Below are 21,037 nucleotides of genomic sequence, written 5' to 3'. Positions count from 1 at the left end.
CTTGTTCTGAATACTAACTTGTACCAGGAAATAGATTATGTGATGGAGGTGGAAGGGAATATGATGGGTTTTAGTCTATTTGGAGGAACAAATGATCCTACAATCAGAGATCTTAGGAAGGTACAAGAGAAAATCACCCATTCCAATCCTCTTACAATGCATTTTAGGAAACAGGCTCGAGGACACTCAACTGCTTCCTCAAAGTCACAAAAAGTCACTGATGGCATTTAGATGGAGTAAAGAATGTAGTAAAATCTAGATTCACCTTCTCATGAATGGAGACCATAGTGGGTTGAAGCCAAGATGGAGACACTTCTCCAAGCAGATAGAGACCCAAAAGGGTATGGGATTCTGCTTAGATAGAAACAGGGTGCTGAGGGTGGCACATGAATTGGGTTGCTAAGGTATTGTTTTGCAGTTTCTGGTACTAGTTATGAAAAAGGCACTCTATTAGTCACAGAACAAGATCTTGGGCAAATCAGTTATACCTATTTGCTTCTGTTTCTTCATCTGTAAAATAAATTGAAGAAGGAAATAGTAAATCACTCCAAAAGCTTTGCCAAAAAAAAGAACACAAATGGGATCACAAAGAGTTGGACACATCTAAAATGACTGAACAAGAAAATATGTGTGTATGTGTGTATATATCTATATTGTATATATAGATAATGCGTATGTAAAGTATGTATACACCCACATTTATACAGTGTTTAAAAGTTATCATGAAGCAAGCTTTGAACATTAAGAACACACAGTCATTTTTATTTCCTTTATCACAAAGGTATCCCAAATTTCTTTGAAAGAGAATCACACTGGTAATCCATGTCAACAGAACGGATTTTATTGAATTGAGCTGTTACATTTCGGTATTTTAAAATGGATACCAGTTTCCATCAGTGCTTCCTGAGAATTTGTCATGAACTAATTTACATTCTTCTGCCACCAAGATAGGAATCCTATTACCGAGGACCTTATCTTAAATGAAGGGGTCTCAGTGCTCATAGCAATGACACTTTGCTATTTACATATGAAGGCTGACAAATAGGTTGCTTCATATCTTGGTTTACTTAGCTCCTTTTGTATCTGAAGATAGATTTGTACTCTGAAGTGAAGCTATAGAGAAACTAAACATATCTTTACTATAATAGGTTCTGCAAGAGAAGAGACATACTGCATAAAATTAAGTGCTAAATATGTACATATATTTAAATAATAAGATATATATTACATATGGATAAACTCATACAATAACTGCCATATATGTATATGTATATGAATATTTGTGTATAATATTTGTGTAGAAATTGGATGTACCTATATAAACACAGATGTATAAATATATGTAAGAATATGTGTATATATATATGTATGTATGTATGTGTAGGTGTGTTTATAAAAAACATATACAGTGTTGCACAAATCTTAATGCAATCTAATTTAATAACCAGGTGCATAAAAGCTATAAACTCATAAAAACAACATTTGAAAATTTCATTATTAATAATTATGTTTTTAATTCAACTTAGCCACCATCTTTTGTTATACATCATTCTAGTCAATTTCTGAACTTTGTGAAAGCTTTTATGAATTATTACACAATGCCTGAGAAGAATGTTTGTCGACAGTCTTGAAATCATCCAAAGAATGAAGTATTGAAGCAAAAATGACAACTTGGATAGGACTTCACAAGAAGTTTACTGGAATAGATTGAATGAGAGAGAGAGGACAGATAGAAAAGACGGAGGGAGGGAGAGAGAGAGAGAGAGGAAAAGGGAGAGAAAGAGGGAGAGGGAGAGGGAGAATATGAATATATTTTGGGAAAGTGAAAGTTTAATATGATCTAAAAGGTAGGAAGGGGCCAGCTTGTGAAGGTTTTAAAAGATCCCTAAATCATGTTATAGTTGAGCCCAAAGTTGATTGGGACCCAGCAGAACAAGGGGGTAACATGATCAGTTTAAATTTGGGAAGACCAGTTGTACAGTTGAATGGAGGATGGACTGCGGGGGCAGGAGAAGACTTGGGGCAAGAAGACCACCAGTAGGTTATGGCAATAGTCCATGTGTGAGATGATGAGGAACTGTACCAGGAGGATGGCAGTGTCAGGAAAGGACTGGGTGCAAGAGATGCTATAAAAAATAGAATCAATAGCACTTACAGATTAGATATGGGGCATGAGACTTATATGCTTTTATGGACAAGGAATATGAGAAGTGATTTGCCTGGGATCTTACAGTTGCAAATTATCTGAGGCAAGATTCCAGAGCTGCTCTTCTTGACTCTTAAGACCAGAATGTAATTCATATATGGACACATGTTAGAAGAGACCAATAGCTTTGTTTCTAGTAATTCTTTATTTCCTTTTATAGTAAATCTTTCAAACTTAGAGAATCTGGGTAGTGTACTGCAGTGGGGTCAAAATGATATAGAAATGGGGGACATTAACCCATACATAATGATCCCTGCAAGTCACACAAGGGCTTAGTTTTACAAAGCAATATTACCTATATTTTTATGTATTTTATTAAATATTTCTCAATTCATTTTAATCTGTTAAGGCCACACTCAAGAGTGTTGGGGATCACATCAGCTATATGTTTAACACGCTGGTATCAAGAGAAAGCTGGGTTGAAATCCTACCTCTAACCTTAGTAGTGAGACCCTGGGCAAGTAATAACTTCTTAGTACTCCAAATAAATCTTCTAAAAATAAACACTCATTTTTTAAAAAGCAATATTATTTTTGTGATTTGGCAATGGCTAAGCATTAGAGAATGATCAGTATTTCCAGAAAATTAAAGTCAAAAATTACACAAAGGACATTCAAGAAGTGCATGGTGCTTTTGATGAAGTTGTTACACATAAACAATGCAGAGTTAAACAGGAAAGGAATCAAGGATGTTATGAGAAAGAACTATGATAGAAAAAGAAGGTAGACTGATCATAAAAGGGAAGCAAGAGATAAGGGATGGATGTCATTATATATATATATATATATATATATATATATATATATATATATATATATACAATGTCAGAAGACATGGAAGATTTTCAGCACATGTGTACAAAAGCACTAAGGATATAGACAAGGATGGGAGATGAACATGTATGGATGGCATATGGTCTGTACCAGTGGTCCCTGTGGTTCACATATTGACAAATTAACATCATTTAGCATTTAATTTTTATATTTATTTTGTTAAACATTTCCTAATGATATTTTAATCTGGTTCAGTGTACATTCATTTGACCTGAGCCAAGTTTGACACCTACCTTCTAAACCACTGGAGGGAGTAACTACACTGATGAGATAATAATTTCATTAACATATTAAAGGATATATGTATCATACGGAAACAAAATTCATATTTTTGTGCAGAGCCATATAAGGAGATGTAGAAAGGCTGGCAATGTTATATTAATATTCTTCAACTCTTCACTATTATCCATAATGATCTCATGAAATTTAAAATGAAACCTACAGTAGATTTTGATTACCACCATGTGTGAAAGCTTCACCAAATGCCACATCAAACAATTACTGTTGTGTAAAGAAATTAACCTGCCTGAATTTTCTTGATATCCGAGTGTACCTCATCATTTTAATGACCTTGTATCGATAAATGATTTGAAAGGAAAATTTTGTTGGATGTAAAAATTCCTGAATCTCAATGTTTGTGTAAGTTTGGAAATTTTAAAGCAAGCATTGGAAAGTATCTTAACTGCTGAAATTGTTCTTAGAAAGCTGAAACAATTTTTGGATGAAGCATTAAGCCAAATGTAGTTCACAAGACATAAACATATATAAAATATTATCAAATTACTGTAGATCAATAGCCAGAAGAATGCTTTCTACAAGTTATTAACGATTGAGTTAACAAACATTTACTATGCTGCATTTATATACTAGGCACTGGGGATAAAAAGACAAAAATACCTTTACAGACCTTACATGCTGTAAAAGCCAACATGTACCCATTTATAAATACATACAAAACAGAGAAGAAGTAGCAGTTGGGGGAATCAGAAAAGATCACAAGAAGAACCTTTAAGGAATATTCTGACAATAACAATACAATATTAAATAAATCAGCAAATAGAACTCCATATATTAAATGGGAAATTTTGCATAACTGAAACCATTTTATTTAAAACCAAAGCACAAAAGGTAATTTAAGAGCATACTTTCTCTAAATTTACTGTTTTCACATTCATTTTATTTTTAACTTATGAAATAAAACAATTATTTCTATAATACAACAAAAGTGATTTCAAATGAGACTCCAAATCACAACTTCCTTTTCCTTTTAAATATTCAATAAAGTTATCATGTAAATTTATTTTGTTCTTTTTTTCTTTCCTTCCCCTCCATAGAGAGTTTTACCATCACACACACACACACACACACAAAACATATACATATATTACCTATGATTTTAAAATTTATTCCATAAATACTTCTATTTATCAATTCTTTCTCTGAATACAGACAATGTCTTTCTTCAACTGTTCTTTATGACCCTCTAATACCAAAACAAATTCTATTTCCAAAGATTATCAAGGCAAAAGGAAAACACCCTATATGTTTAGTAGCTCTCTTTGAGGTGGCAAAGAACTGGAAATTGTGGGGATGTCCATCAATTGGGGAATGGTTGAACAAGTTGTGGTATACAGTTGTGATGAAATATTACTATGCTACAAGAAATGATAAGCTCAGTGATCTTGGAAAAATGTAGAAAGACTTGCATGACATAATGAAGGAAAAAATCAAGAGAATAATGTATACAGTAACAGTATATTGTTTTATGAATGACTTTGATTGAATGAGTCATTTTGACTACTATAAATATTTGAATTAACAATTCATTTTTAATCTATTAGATAAGTCAGTCATGTAGAAAAAAATCAGTTAAAACTGATGGACTTACTGAATTTATTGCATCAACAAGATATTACAAGAATTAGTGGATGGCTTCCAATATATCAAACAGATTCTTAACGGAGGATTTTTGGGAAGTTATAAAATGGACTAACATAGGACAAAAGGGACTGACTGTGTTACCACCTGTACTAAGAAGGGAGTAGTCACATATCAATGAAGTCATAAATTCAACAAAGCATACAATTTATGACTACTTGTAAGATTGTTCTACAAAGAAGTAATTTTGTAAATAGTTGTGCAAATAATGCTAAATATTGTTCTACCCTTTGGAAACCTGGAAGCCAAAGTGATCAGGATCAGTGAGGCACTAAGAAAAAGGCCAATTCTTTTCCAATTGAATGCTAAGGCATTCATGTTGCAGCTATTCAAGATACACAGAAAAAAAAAATTATATTTTACACTCTTCTTGCAATAGTTCAGAATTGTCTCAGCTGATTTAGCACAAATTTGAGGCAGTCTTTAGGCATTTGTCCAAGTAATCGGACCAACGATACCAAGTGAATCCTTGTCAAAAATGACAGGGTTATTCTTTATTCTTTTCAGCATGTCTGGGTGGCTGAAGTGATGTTGAACAGAGAGTAGATAAACAGGCCACAGAACTACTGAGTTGTAACACAAGGAATATTAAATAAACTTCATAGTCTGATATATTTCACTACATTATCTATCACCAAGAAGCACACTCTATGATGTCAAACAAAAAGAACTATAGAGTAGACAGGGGCAGCTAGATGATGCAAAGTGTAGAGCATCAGCCCTGGAGTCAGGAGGACCTGAGATCTGAGTTCTGAGAGTAGAAAGATGGAGACCAAAAAACTCTAACTTTATATTAAAAAAAAACAATTATTATATTTAGCATTTGGTTACAGAGTAGATTATACCATTGCATAGACAACAGTTCTCAGTCCTGGTAGAGATTCCACTGTAATTTATCAACTATTATAAAACCATCTGAGTTGTAAACACTTAATCTTATTTAATAAAATTCAGTCTATGAACCAATAACATCAAGATCCTCAACCAAGATAATCTCACCATTGTAACCGAAAGAGAGAGCTGAAAAACCTGACTGAGAAAAATAACATGAGCAAATAGTTTGAGAATGAGTCCTGACTCAAGATTCAAGATTCTAGAAGCAATTATGTGGATTTCCACATAATGTGTAGAAGATGTTGCTTCTGTTAGGTAATCCCTAACTCTCCATTGAAGTGCCAGACGTTCATCCCTTTTTTATTTCCTTGAGTGAGAATTTCTCTGATAAAAAAACTCACAAACTCAATTCTATTAATATAACATTAGCTAAAATGGAGAAACTTGCCTACTTTACTAAGACTTAGTGATAGAGATGAGAGATTATAAAAATGACAATGTTTCCCACCATGATTAGTCAGATAACTACTGTCCCAAGATTTTTAATCCCTAAATTAAGGAAAACACCTTCCTTTATTGCATAAAAACATCATGAGATTTGCTATGGGAAAAAATACTTCTCATAAGATGAAAATCTTTAACTATAAAGAGTAAACTTAATAATTTTCTTAAGAAACCTTTTTTTCCTAGAGTTTTACTGATCAAGACCTCTGGCAATGAGTCAAAATCATTTTATTTGGTCAAATAGGTAGAATTTCTATAATTTTCAAAACACAACATAATTTGGAAAAAGGACTTAACTCACCAATACTGGGATAACCAGGTGTAGAAGGGTCTCCTCCAGGATTCAGTGAAACCATGAAGGGACTGTGGCTAGGGTTGGTAGTCTTGGGTAAATCACAAGGATCAACGTAAAGAAGAACGCCTCCAAATCCAGCTTTTTCCAATAGTGAAAGCTAATACAGGAGATGAGAACAACAATGCAAAAATGTGATTACTTAGAACACCTTTAAAAAAGGTTGAAAGTAAATGAGATGCAAAGAAGACTATATTCATAGTTTTTAATTGAATTATAGACTTACCAAGATGTCAGAAATGGAAGAGAAGTTAGAGATCTTTTAATTAAGTGACTTTAAACCTACATTTTTTACTTTGGGCTAATTAGAAATGGTTCCACTTCCACCGTCCCCAAAGTAATACGAACACCATCCTTTTATGCTATGCTTACTAAACAGCATGACAAAGCATTTAAAAAGAATTTGATTTTAGACTTCATTCATAGTAGCACACCTTCTGAAAAAAAGGAAGACTATTCCTGCTATATTCTGTTTTGGTTAGGCCACAGTTGGAAGAAATCAGACATACCGAAGTGCATCTGGAGAAAAGTATCCTCCAAATACCCATACCCATGTACTGATATCTTTCCCTTCAAGGACTAGCTCAAATGCTATTTGATGCTATTTAATTAATTAAATACTATTTAAGCTCTTCCCTAGAAGAGATGTCTTCCTCATCCCCATCTACTGAATTTCTCAGATGTTTGTTTTGGACCTTCCCTATATTCTTATCATGGACAAAGGAATGTCAATATTCCTTATGTCTTTATCTTGGATTACATTAAATTCTGTACAATTCCAAACTATTAAATCCTTGAGGGCAGGAGCAGGGTCATTTGTTTATATGTTTACCCCTATTGTTTGTCACAATGAAATACACACCTCATGTTTTTAAATTAAAATAGGGGCAAGCACAGTCTTGCATTATGAGACAATAAGTGAGTAGCATGGGAGAATAAGGTTAACATCACTTCATTAATTGACATTCTTGGTACCCTCTGTTGTTGTTCAGTCATTTTACTTGTGTCCAGCTCTCCATGAATCCAGCTGAGTTTTACTTGACAAAGATACCACAGTGGACTGCCATTTCCCTCTCTATCTCACTTTACATATGGGAAACTAAGGCAAACAGAGTTAAGTGACTTGCCTAGTAAGCATTTGAACATGGCTAGTAAATATCTGAAGGCAAATTTGCACCAGGAAGATGTCTTCAGACCTGGCATTTATCCATTATGCTAGCTAGCTGCCCTCATATTTGAATCAGTTTCAAATTCATCTAAATGTTCCAAATCCAGCCCACACCTATATATATTGGTCAGAAGGTTAATATAAAAATAAGATACCTAATAACTGAGAAATCTAAAATCCAGACAGATAGGGTTAGTTGTCCAAGTGGACTCTGCCCTGGTCATATCAGCTACTATCACAAACGAAGAGGTAGAAGCAATCTAAAAAGCCTCACTCAACTCTCACATTTTACAAAAGAGGAAACTGAGACAAATTAAGGTAAGTGACTTGCTCAGGAATAAAAACCTAATGTCTGAAACAGTATTCACATCCAAGTCTTTCAGAATACAAGTCTAGTGCTATACCGACTAGTTACTATACATGTGGTAAGTCATTTAGAGGCACCATATTGAGGAAATGACATTGAAGAAATAAAACTAATTAATGAATCTTGCTTATCTGCTTAAGAAGAGAACTCTCCACACACATTTCTCTAAACCTGGCTTTCCCCTCCTTTCTGGGACAATCTGTTATAGTGGTAATAACAGATGTACTACCTCCCTCCCAGGGAAATATTAAGAAAGACACTTCATAACATATGAAGTGAATTGTAAGTGTGAGTTACTCTTATTGATCCTACACATGAGAAACATCAAGCTCTTTGAGTTCTTCATGCTGGCAATCATTGTATGATTCATTAGATGTTTATTAATTTGTTTATTACAACTAGGTAGCCCCAGACTGCATTCTACTTATCTAGTCTCCAGTGCTTTTGCTTTAAAGAGGGATTTTAAAATAAATGATTCAGGACTCCCAGGATACTCTCTTGCAAGCAATGAGACGCAGAGCTTGGGTCAGGAGGGCCAGTGGCTCTCCTCCCAGGGGACCAACTCCTCAATCCCAAGATTCCACAATGAACTTTTTTTTAAAATTGTAGCAATTTTAGCATGCACTATTGGAAATGGGATTTTTACAGCAAGAAGAGGCAATATAAATTCAGTGAAGAGACAGCTAGTTGCAAAGCCAGAAAGCTCCAGGTTCAAATCCTCTTTGACATACATTCTTTGAGACTGGATAAAATTACATAAATGTCTTATTCTAGGCAATTTTCTGGGACATAAATTTCAGGGAAAGTACTGACCTAAATTAATAAAGGAAATTTCCTACATTAATAAAACCATAAGTCCAAGCCCTATTCCTGTTACAGAGTTGCTTATATGTGTAAGCATAACAAAATACTGGAAAATTTTAATACAATTTGCCCATCTCTTTAAGAAAGAACAAATTCCCACTTTATTTTTACTTCATCTTTTGTGAAATATCCAGTCTACATTAGCTGAAAAAATTCTACATCTTTGCTTCAAAGATTAATTTATTCAATTAGTCTAGAAATGACAGGTATTAACCCGATAAAAAATAAGTAATTTGATGTGGACCTATCAGGCCTATTTCTTGACACAGTAAATAATCATACTACAGAAGGGGATATGAATATAGGCAGAAGACATAGGAGCAAAGTGTGTGTGTTTGTATGTGTGTGGGTATATGTATGTATGTATATATATGAATGTATGTATATATGTATGTATAGAGGAGTCTTCAATTATCCCTGACTCCCTTTCCCCGCCTACCTGATTTCTCCCTTAATTATCATTTGGCCAGTTTTATTAATGACACCCACTGAAATTGAAAAAGATAGATTTTCCTAAGTACTAGCATGAATACTTGGGATAGAGCTAGCCAGAGGCAATGGACTGAAATGTTCATTGTACTTAACTTGCAGGTTGCAAGGAGAGGAAGCTTATCCCAATGCAGCTACTTCTGGGGCAAGGAAAGAATGTGCATCTGCATGTTCTATGTCCATATCACATTAGGTTGTTATTTACTTCACTTTTTTCATCATCCTTGACCTTCTCTTTCTCCTTCTTTCTTTCTGTCTGTCTCTCTCCTCCATCACTATGTATAACAATCGGTTTCTCAACACTGATATTTCTCCTTCTATAATATCTCTACCATCTAATTCTTCCCTCTACTCACACTGCTGTATTAGTTCAGGTTCTCCTTACTTCTATTCTAGATAATTGCAACAGTCTCCAAATTCTTGTCTCTTATTAAAGTATCTCCCATTTCACTGTGTTACCAATTATGTTTCCCTTAAGCATAAATCTGACCATGTCACTTTATTACTCAATAAAATCCAGGGGCTTCTTATTGCCTCTGGAATATTATAAACTACTCTGTTCAGCTTTTAAAGTTCTTCAAAGCCTGGCCCCAAACTATTTTTCCATTTCATTGGGAATAACACTTCCCCTTCCCCATTGGTAAAGAGCCAAACTGGCTATATAGTCTGTACTGATTGACTCCCATGCCTGAAATCCTCACTTCTAGCTCATAGAATTCCTTTATGTCACCAAACTGCTGTTGAAACAGCACTTCTATATGAAGCCCTTCTTTATTCTTTCAACTACTAGGACCTTCTCTCCCAGATTAACATATAGGCAACTACTTTTAATTTATTTATATCCATTCTCATTATATATCATTTTACACAATCAGGTGATTGATTTTTACTCAATTGTAAACTCCCTAAGTGCAGGTCTCATTCATCATTTCATTCATTCATTTTCAGTTCAACAAATAACTATTAAACATCTGCCATGTGCAAGGAGATACACTGTAATTTTTGTCTTTAAAGATCTTGCATACAACAAACATTTAATAGAAACTGGTGTTCTCGCTGTTCTTCACATATGAGACTCCATCTCTGGTGTATTTGTATTGGCTATTCTCCAAAGCTATGATACACATCCTTCTCAATTCTGTCTCTTTTAATACCTAGTTACCCTCAAAGTTCTATTCAAAGATCAACTAAGATCATTTTCTACATGAAACCTTTTCTGTTTGCTTCACCTGCTATCTTCTCACCTCCTCTGTCATCTAGGGGATGTATATATATATATATATATTGTATATCCTTATATATGTATCACCTCTCCTGATAGAAAGTCAACTCCTTGAATATAAAAACTGTTTCTTTTGTTTGTTTTTGTATCCCCACTTCCTGGCACAGTAAAGCACATAACAGATGGTTAATAAATGGTAAATAATATATTACTCGATGAGGCAATAATTTTGACATCATGTATTTCATTTACAAGTTACTCCTTTCTAATAAGATTTGTTATAAAAAATAAAAACTTCACTTGCCAAAGAAGAGTTAGAGTGTATTTTAAATAGCCAGGAAATTTGGGGATGGTCATTTTCTTCCTTTACAATTACTTTCAGAAAGAGAAATGGCATGCAAATATCAAATACCATCACGTTCCATTCTTCTCAAGGTAGAGCCGAATAGCTGCAATAACAATGTTCAGCGTGAAGGGAATGAGAAAAGTCATTTATGTCTACATTTTTAAAAATTCTGCTCTTACAGATCACATGACCTTAACGAAGAAGTGGCAAAAATCCATTTTGACTCTGACAATCTCTGAACACTGGATTAAATGCCTAATCAATTCACTGTATTTCCCATCCTGAATGTCTAGGGGCAGAGTTCAGAAGTGTCTTGTGGTGAAATGGTAGCCCAGGAGGAGGGTGCTGCATTCACTGGTGGACCCCCATCCCACCCCTCACCCTCAAGTACTATATTAAGTAAGACAGGATCCCAGCAGAGGACACAGCCTGCTTCATGCCCGAGTGCACAAAAATGATGGAAAACAAGAAACCTTTGCTGCACATCTCAAAACAACCCCCCCCCTCAAGTCTAATAATAGAACATCGTACAAACAAGACACAGAACAGAGCAAGGAGTGAAAGATTGAAAAAGGAGGAAACATTAAGACAACTGATTTTATGATTGACAGTTTCTTCTCATGAAGGTTCAACAAGGTGGAAAATGTATTTAATGCTCTCTCATAAAAAGATTAGCGATTCCCCAAATAGATACCGGCTATCTCATTTGGATATATCTGCACCTATTAGCACAATAATATTTAAACCCTTATCCTATCTTTTCAGGGTATTTAGAGAAGCTTCCGAATATGACAATGAGAATCAGATGGAAGTTAAAGTGTATTGTTATTTCCTCTTCCCTTCCCATTGTATACATTTTGCTCAGGTTGTGATAGCAGGTTTATTTGAAAGAGAAAGCAATTTGTTATAGTACAGCAGCTTTAATAAATGGAAATTTCTACAACAAAACATTGCGAGATGTTTAAATATTAACCAGACATATTGCTCATTCCCTCCACTAGATTTCAGAAACTTAATACAAATTAAGTGCACACTTTATTGCTAGATCTTGCTTACCAGGGCTAAGAAATCCACAATGTTCAATTCTAATTAAAAATGAAATTGAACTGTAATTCCCTGGAAACAAAGGCTGATCAGACTCAATAAGCTTTACTTAATTTATTTCAGAAACAAAATAATTGAATTGCTTCTAGTCAAGGACAGAAAAAATGCTTACACTGTTATAAGTGCATGGCCCCAAATCTTTTACATTTCTATTATATTCTCAAATTCTCACAATAGGTGATGTCTTCAAAAAGTTACTTATAAAGTCTCAGTCAAATCAGTACTCGGCATTTAAATAATAATCATAATAATAAAGTCCAAGAAAAAAAAAGTCTTTCAGAGTATATGGCTGTGTGTCAATGGATGTGGAAAAATCACCAAAAATATGTCTTACCTCTTGATGTACATGTAAGAAATTTTGTAAATTTCTTGGTTTGGGATGTATTCTAGAAACTTAGATCTGGGAAAGACATCTTAAAGATCATTTATTCAACCTGCTTATTTTACAAATGAGGAAAAGTTATAAGTACCCCAAAGTCATACAGCTAGTTAGGGTCAGGACTCATTAAAAAGATCCCTGATTTCCTAATTGACAGAGTAAAGCTAATTATTTGAGGTATATAGATATGTAATCCATTAAATATAACTGCACATCACTGGATCAATAACTATTGTTGTTTAGTCTTTTCAGTCATGTCTGACTCTGACTCCATTTGGGATTTTCTTGGCAACAATACTGAAGTGTTTCTCCATTTTCTTCTCTGGTCCATTTTATAGATGAAACCAAAGCAAATAAGGTTAAATGTATTGCCCAGAATCACACAACTAAGTATCTGAGGCCAGATTTGAATCTAATCTCTCTGACTCTAGACCTAGCCCTCTATCCACTGGGCCACCTAGCAGTCCTAATTTTTTTTTTTTAAGCTTAAACATTATTTCTTTTTTCCCCCTGAAGGAGAGGGATAAGTAATAAAGTATAGTGAATGATTGAAAAATATTTTATTCTTTATTTTTTTCTTCTCTTTTATTGAACAAAGTAAATTTGAAGTATACCTGAATATTTAAAGCAGCAATTAAAAATCTACTCTCTAAGGGGATTAAAAACCTTGACCTTTCTGTAACTCAATTTTCTTATCTGACTATTGGTGATCACTGAGTTAGAAGCTACTTTAGAGATATTATAGCACAGTGTGAGATTTGGTGTCAGAGAACCTAGAGTAGAATTACTACCCTGCCACTCAAACAATACCTCTATGAGCATGGGCAACTGAATTAACTTCCCTTGATCTTAATTTTCTCATCAGGAAAAGGGGAGTTTGGGCTTGATGAATTCTAATGAATGTACCCAATTCAAAGCTAGGATCCAAGATCCACCTAGACCCACATGAGCCTGAATGAAAATCCAGCAGGATATTCTACAATGGACTATTCAGTCCCCAATTCAAGATCATCAATGGTGGCAGATCCACTCCTTCCTAAATCAGCTCATTCCATTTATGAATAGCCCTAATCACTAGAACATTTTCCCTTCTATTCAGATAAGCAGGTTGTTCAGTGTGTGTCATATCAGACCTGGAGTCGGGAACACTTGAATTCAAATCCAAGTTCAGACTACTTGATATATTGGAACCCTGTACCTTATATTTGATCTCTTCAGTCACAATTTTTTTCATCTGAAAAATGAGGCTAACATCACATGCCTTATGGGGTTGAAAGATTTAAATAAAGCAACATACATACTTGAACACTGCAAACCTTCAAGTGCTATGTAAACTTATTTTGTTATAATTATGATCAATATAGCTTTATTATTTCTAAATTTTGTTAATTACTAATTGATGCAACTAATACATTCATAATGTTGTCTGAACCTAGTTAAATCTCAGGTATAAAAGGCCTTTGAAAAGTAGAAAGGACTACACAAAATTATATCAGGAAATCTAAAATGATTTTAGTAATAAAATCCAAAATGGCTTTTTATTAGATGGTCTTGAAATGTTTCATGAGCATCAAGTTCCCCTTCACTCCATCAGTTTGTGGCTACCACAGGAAGTCCCCACAGAGTGGTGTTTTCTTGGGAGGGATACTAGCATAGTTTGCCATTTCCATCTCCAGCTCATTTTACAGAGGTGGAAATTGAGGCAAACAAATTAAATGATTTGTCTAGTGTCATACAGCTAGTAAATATCTGAGGCCAGATTTGAACTCAGGAAAATGAGTCTTTTAGACTTCAAGCCCAGCAATTTATTGGTTGTACCACCTAGCTGCCTCTTAGCATCATACCTGGGACATAGAAAGTACTTAGTAAATGCTTATACTAAGAGACGTGTGTATGTGTGTGTGCACGTGCGCATGTGTGTATACATACATATACAACACACATACATGGATATGCATACATATATGTAAACACACAATACACACAAGTTGTGTATAGCATGCATGTATTTATATGTATTATACTGACAGACAATTGCGTGTGTGTATGAAGAGAGAGAGAGAATGGTATACATATATATATATGGAAGATACTCATTTTTTAGAAGACAGTATTATGCAATGAAAAATGTTTAGCGAGCAAAGGTATAGACTAGGATAAAATTAGGTGGATAAGCCTTAGCAATCATTCATGAGTATGTATAGAGAGATATTGGACAATAAGCTAGGCCAAGGTGGAAATGATCAGGAGAGTGAGAAAAAGGCTGGATTGCCTGTAAGATATCATAGTTCTTTTAATAAGCCCAAACTTCCCCCACAAGCAAAGCCCATTTGTTTAATGCAAATATTCTTCAGATGAACTTATAGGTGGGCGAGTCATGCAACACTGCAGACTCTGCAGAATTATACATAAGGATCAGCCAAAGGGCAGGGAGGAGGTACGTGGTGGTTATGAGTAGATGAAACATGTTACAAAAGAGGGATTGTGCAGAAGTAGTGGAAAGGAAGATGAAAGAAGGGGGAGGAAGGGAGGGAAGGAGGAAGGAAAAAAGTAAGGGAGTAAGGGAGGGGAGAAGAAAGGAAGGAAGGAAAATGGAAGGATGGAAGGAAGGAAGGAAAATAAAAATATGAAAAATATTAAAGTTAATTAGGGAAAAAAAAACAGACTGGTTATCTCAAACCAAAGGATCTGTGTTCAAGTCTCACACTTCTCTTACTCTGATTTTAGGTGCTTACTCTCATGGGCTTGAGTTTCTTTGTTTATAAAATTAAGGAGTTAGACAAGATAATGATTGAGGAGCCCTTTCAATTTTAAATCTATAATTCCATGAACCTTTGATGACCTCTTCTATCTAAATTCATGCAATGGCAAGAGATTGATAGGAAGGTTCCCACAGTACATTGAGTAAATCCACCCTCCTCAAAACTGATTTATGGGACTGCCTAGAAAAGAGTCACAGAGCTGAGCAGACACAGGCCAGTTGTGATGTGCTCTGCTGGAAGAGGTGCCCAAATAGATCAGCTCACAAGCCAATTGGAATAGTAGAAATAGTCTCCTCAAATAAACACAAGCTGGAAAAAAGACCCTCATTTACAATTCCACATATTAATTTATGGACCTCAAGAAATGTTTGCACATGTTAATATATCCTAACATACAGGAATAGCACAAATTTATCACAGCAGGCATCCAGTTGAAAAATTGAGGCATCTGGATAAATTAAATATTTCCAAAGCAGTCTGACCAAGTCCCTAGACTCAAATCAGACAGAGTATCCAGCAGTGGAGCATCTGGTCCTGCAGCTGCCAAGCACACCCTGTGGGTGGAAATGAGGGCTGGCTTTCCTGTTTGAACCTAAAGAGTAGCCTGCCAAGGGGGAGAGTCTTCCACAAAGCCAGCAATAGGAAGACACAAAACCAAATTAATAAAGAAATTAGTTCAGGCATGTGTCATTTTGTCTCAATTATAAGAGGTCCATTGGTGCAGGGGGAATCATAGAAGACTTTAATACAGGGCTACAATTCATGGATGTTTAAACTACAGGCATGTTTAGACACTTGTACATCTGCAATCTCTCCAGATGGAGATGGCAAAATTAAGAGGAGAGGTTATCCAGTTTCCTTTTTGTATTTGAACAGTTGGAAGACATGGAGGTTTGTCAAGTTGCAAAATTGTTTCTGCAAACCAAATGGACCATGGCTTAGGAAACAATGACTGATGCTGACATAAAAGAGATCTGACAGGCAATTATGAGGCAAAGACATTTCTCTCTTCCATTTGATTCTTCCTCTTCAGAGATATTCAGCCTTATTCAGCCTATGGAGCTGTTGGGTAAGGAGTCAACAGTGGCACAAATCTTAAAGGCATAAGAGAATCAAAAAGCACAGGCTGTATAAAAACCTCTTGTGCATAAATCCATCCAAATTGCTTTCCAAAATGATTGGCCCTATTCACAGTTCCACCAATATCAATGCCAACTTTATCAATATGTGTTTTCCCACAACCTCTCCAATATTTGTCATTTTTTTCTTAGGGTTATGTTGGTCAATTTCATGGATTTGAGGTAGAGTTTCAGAACTGCTTTAATCTGAATTTCTCTACTGGGTTTTTAGAGCATTTTTTTTTCATATACATAGCCTTGCTTCTTTCCTTGAAACTTCCTGTTTTTATTCTTAGGCCATTTATCAATTGGGGAATGGCTCTTATTTTTATAATTTGAAGCAGTTCCTTATATATCTTGAAAATGAGAGTTTTATCTGATAAACTTGCAAAGATATTTTCCCTAGTTAATTGTTTTTCTTTCACCTGTATTAAATTTCTTTTGCAAAAACTTAACAAAATATTTTATGTGATCAAAATTATATATTTTATTTTCTATGATCTTCTGTATTCCTTCTGTAAAACTGGATTTTTCCTTTTCCTCTATCTTTATTCCTTTAAAGAATGCACTCCAGATTTTCTCTACTATATTCCACAAACCTTTTCACCCCAACCCTAGAGTTCACACACTGGAAGTACCCTCCAGCCCCATATTCTCTCACTCTACTTGGATGGCTCCTGCCAGAACCTTTGTTTAAGTTTGGCATGGTCTAGGTAATATTTTCATTACTCTCCTGGCTGTACTATGTACTTTCTTTGCCATGTCAGCTTGTTTGTACACTCAACATTTATTCAGTTTCTTTTTATGTGTTGTTTTCCCTCATTAGGAAATATGCTTCTTAAGGGCAGGGATTGTCTTTTTTTTTTTTTTTTTTTTTTGGTATTTGTATTCACAGCACCTAGCATAGTGTCTAGCACATAGTCAGCACTTAATAATTGCTTATTTACTGCTTGACCATATTCATTAATGTGATGTTTTGTTTTTCTCTTTTTTTTTTTTACTATGTGATTTGATAAGCCTCCTTTTTCTGTACCATTTTTTTCATTATTTTCTTTGTGATTCTTAACTTTGTTATATTAATATGAATTTTGTTAGTCTTATTCTAAATAGTAATCCATTCTTCCTTCCTGCCTCCATTATTTCCTGCCTCCATTCCTTCTTTCCCTCTTTTCCTACCCCCTCCCTCCTCTCTTTCTCCTTCCTCCATGTCTTTCTTCTTTCCTTTCTCCATTCCCTCCTTTCCTTCCTTTGCCTGTCCTTCTCTCCTCAACTCTCTCTTCTCCTTTCTTCCTTCCTCTTTCTTTTCAGTGGATGAGAAGTGGGAGGAAGAAAAATCACTTCATAATTGTGTGTGTGTGTGTGTGTGTGTGTGTGTAAAGTGAAGCATTCAATGTAATGTTCCCTAGAACAGAGATCCTCAAACTTTTCTTCTCAGTAGCTTCACTCTATTAAAGTTTTTTTGTTTATATGGGTTATATTTATAGTCATTTATAATATTAGAAACTAAAAAACCTCTAATTTTGAATGTGTAGACTTGGGGTTTCAGAGCCTCCCAGGATTCTCTGGACGTCATTTTGAGAGCCACTACCCTAGAAGGCTAGGATAAAAAGACAGCAATACTCCAGCAAACAGATCCAAGTCTATACAAAAAGTGTGTTAAATCTGACCTACTGCAATTTTTTAAAATTACAAATATGATTTTAAAGTGGAAATTCCTCCCACCACCCAGTAGAAATAAACTTCTTGACAGTAGGAGATGTTCAATCTTCATTTTTGTATGCCCAGAGTCTAGCACAGTCCCTGGCATAAAGTAAGAATACTTAGAACATGCTCTTACACCTTCTTCTAAGTGTCCATTTATGGTATGAAAGAAAATATAGCAGGTATTATTTGGATGGAAGATAATTGAAAATTCTACAGATGTCGTAAGGAATTCCTGGGTTACTTTGACCAGTGTTACACAGTAGGATACTCTTTAATTACATAAAATCAGACTATTCTTCTCTACCTTCTCAAAGAGTTCTTGGTGCTATGATGCTCTAAAAGATTGCATAGATTAGCAAATGAATAGTAACTTGTCTTTGTCTTTGTAAAGAAGATATCCTCCAAAGTCACTTTGACATAGTATATCCAAAGACCCATTTTTTCTTTCTTATTCCTAGAACTCTTTCCAATGACTCTGTTTTTATCATTTCCCTGTATTTCTTACACCTATGATTTTTTGCAGTCTGGACCATATTTCTTCTGTCTTTCCTTATTTATCTTAATCTTCTCATATTTTGGTGTCCATTCATGAGAAAAAGAAAGCAAACAGAAAAATAAATGTTTTTGCCTTGCTTGAGCAAACCCCATAGCTAATTAGCACTCTAATGTTTGGTGAAAATTCTGAGTTGTAGTACACTGAGCGGAATCTTTTGTAGCAGAAGTCTCTAAGTACACCTCTGAAAATGAAAGTTCTCAAAGGAACAGTATTTTTACATGATCCACATTTATTTTTCAACCATGCAAACTCTGCAAATCCAAAGAAAACACACATACACATTTAATGGTGGGGAGCCAGGATAGCGGATTTCCTTGCACTTCATGTAATTGTAGAAAGTAGGAGGCAGAGAACAGAGGTAAGGAGGTGCTAATGTTTAAATGAAGAACAAAGACTAATCTATATTGTGTTTTTTTGTTATTTTTTTAGAAGGGCACTTTAACACTGGCCATCAGAAAATTGACCATATTCCTAGTGACCCTTTCAGAGTAAGCTTACCAACCCTAGGGGAGTCAGAAATAAAGCAGTTTTAAAGATTGTAACCCCCTCAGCCTCTATGAGAAAGAAATGAGAAAGGAAGTTTTTTTTTTCCCACTGCCTCCATGATATCTCATAGTAGAGATACTCATCCCAAAAAGTATGGACCCTACATCTAGCACTGAGAAAGTCAGTGTAAAGGAAGGAAAGATGGGGGAAATCAGAGTAGAGAAGAGAGTGAAAAAAGGAAAGAAGAAAGAAGAGGAAGGGGAGGAGGAGGTAAACAGAAACAGAGAACTGGTAGAAATGTTGCCATAAAGAAGTTTGGCTGCTGCCATAGAAGTATAACTAGCACTCATCATCAGAGCAAAATAAGGGAACCTGCTAAAATGACTTGCCTGGCAGCAATGCAATTCTAAGGGAGCTGGGTGAAAATGACAAGACGGGAATCAAGAAACTGCAGCACCAGAGCAGTGATGTGCATCCCCTTGTGCATCCCCGATATCGTATACTGGTGAGAGAACATACTGCAAATTTATGGGGGGAAAGTTTTATAGCTACTGTTCATACTGTGTTATCTCAGTAAATGTCTTTGCCAGTAAACAATTGTGTCTTCTGGCAGACCATTAAAGGGAAGGACACCAATGAGGGTTGCAGTTTGGGTAGTGTGGTTCCCCAGAGTACACTGGAAGCTAGAGTATTCATATTCCTGACAACCCAATTGGCAAGCATACCAGTGCCAAATACACACATACACACATTGGAACAGACTTGTGATTTCATTGGTTGAGGAACTCCTACAAGGAAATTATTTTTACAAAGGTAGAATAGCTCCTATTCGGCCTGTTGCATTTTTAGAGAGCTTTTTGAAGAACCAGGAATCATCCAGTGATAGAGGTTGAATTTGCACTCATGTGTCCCTGATTCTAAGACTGATCCTTTAATCACTAAATTGCCTCTATTTAAAGATGTTTTTGCGTGCTTTTGTGTGTGTACATGTGTGTGCTCTTGTATTTTAATAAAAAATATACAACAATTAGATGGCAGGATACATAAGCTTAGGCTCTATATTAAGCCACAGTGACACAAAGCAAGACAGAACATAGTTCTCGTTCTCAAGGTACTCAACAATTATGTCCTAATAACTACATATCTCCTAAAAACGAAGGAAGGAAAGAAGGAAAGAAAGAAAAAAGAAGGAAGGAAAGAAAGAAAGGAAGAAAGGAAGGAAAGAAGGAAAAGAAGAAAGGACAAAAAGAAAGAAGGAAAGATAGAGAGAGAGGAAAGAAAGGAAGGGAAGGAAAGGGAAAGGATAAGGGAAATGAAAGGAAAAGAAACTTCCCCAGAAAGTCTGAAACTCTGGAGAGTCATTACTGAATCATAATCATTGTTCTGAAATCCCTCAAACTCCTGCTGGGTGGCCCTTAATTAAGTTGGATAAATAATAATGGCTCAGAAGTTAATCCACTGAAATACATGTGTCAGTAATACAAATGTTTGTCTTTGGTTCACTGTCCGCCATCATTCAGGCAGAGAAAAAAATCAATAATTTAGTTCATGGTTCTAACTTAAAGATTCTTTAACTCCAAAGGCACTGTATACTTGGCAAGAATCATATCTTAGTGACGGTGGCCATTAATTTTTTTAAAGTCACTTGGGATCTTTTTTTTTTAAAGAGGGAAATGATAGTTAAGCTAACTTGGAGTACTTAAATAATTACCCACATTAAAAAAATGAGAAATGATTTCTTGCTTCTCTTACTTCAAGATGGATCACTGCCTTCTACATCCCCATGATCAAGTGCCTTCTATGCT

At 35.2% G+C, this 21,037-nt stretch overlaps 1 protein-coding gene across 6 annotated transcripts in view; it reads right to left on the bottom strand.

The window, feature by feature from the left end:
* The window catches only part of NAALADL2 (N-acetylated alpha-linked acidic dipeptidase like 2), a 1,183,950-nt gene that overhangs the window by 445,779 nt on the left and 717,134 nt on the right, over window positions 1-21,037 (bottom strand). For all 6 annotated transcript variants that reach the window (XM_031957680.1, XM_031957679.1, XM_031957681.1 and 3 more), the window contains one exon: window positions 6,617-6,767. In XM_031957680.1, the coding sequence (XP_031813540.1) occupies window positions 6,617-6,767 (151 nt within the window). The remainder of the gene's footprint in view (window positions 1-6,616; window positions 6,768-21,037) is intronic.

This window comes from Sarcophilus harrisii, chromosome 3, assembly GCF_902635505.1.
Source record: "Sarcophilus harrisii chromosome 3, mSarHar1.11, whole genome shotgun sequence".
NCBI classification, from domain to species: Eukaryota; Metazoa; Chordata; class Mammalia; order Dasyuromorphia; family Dasyuridae; genus Sarcophilus; species Sarcophilus harrisii.
This window is presented reverse-complemented; position numbering and strand designations above follow the sequence as displayed.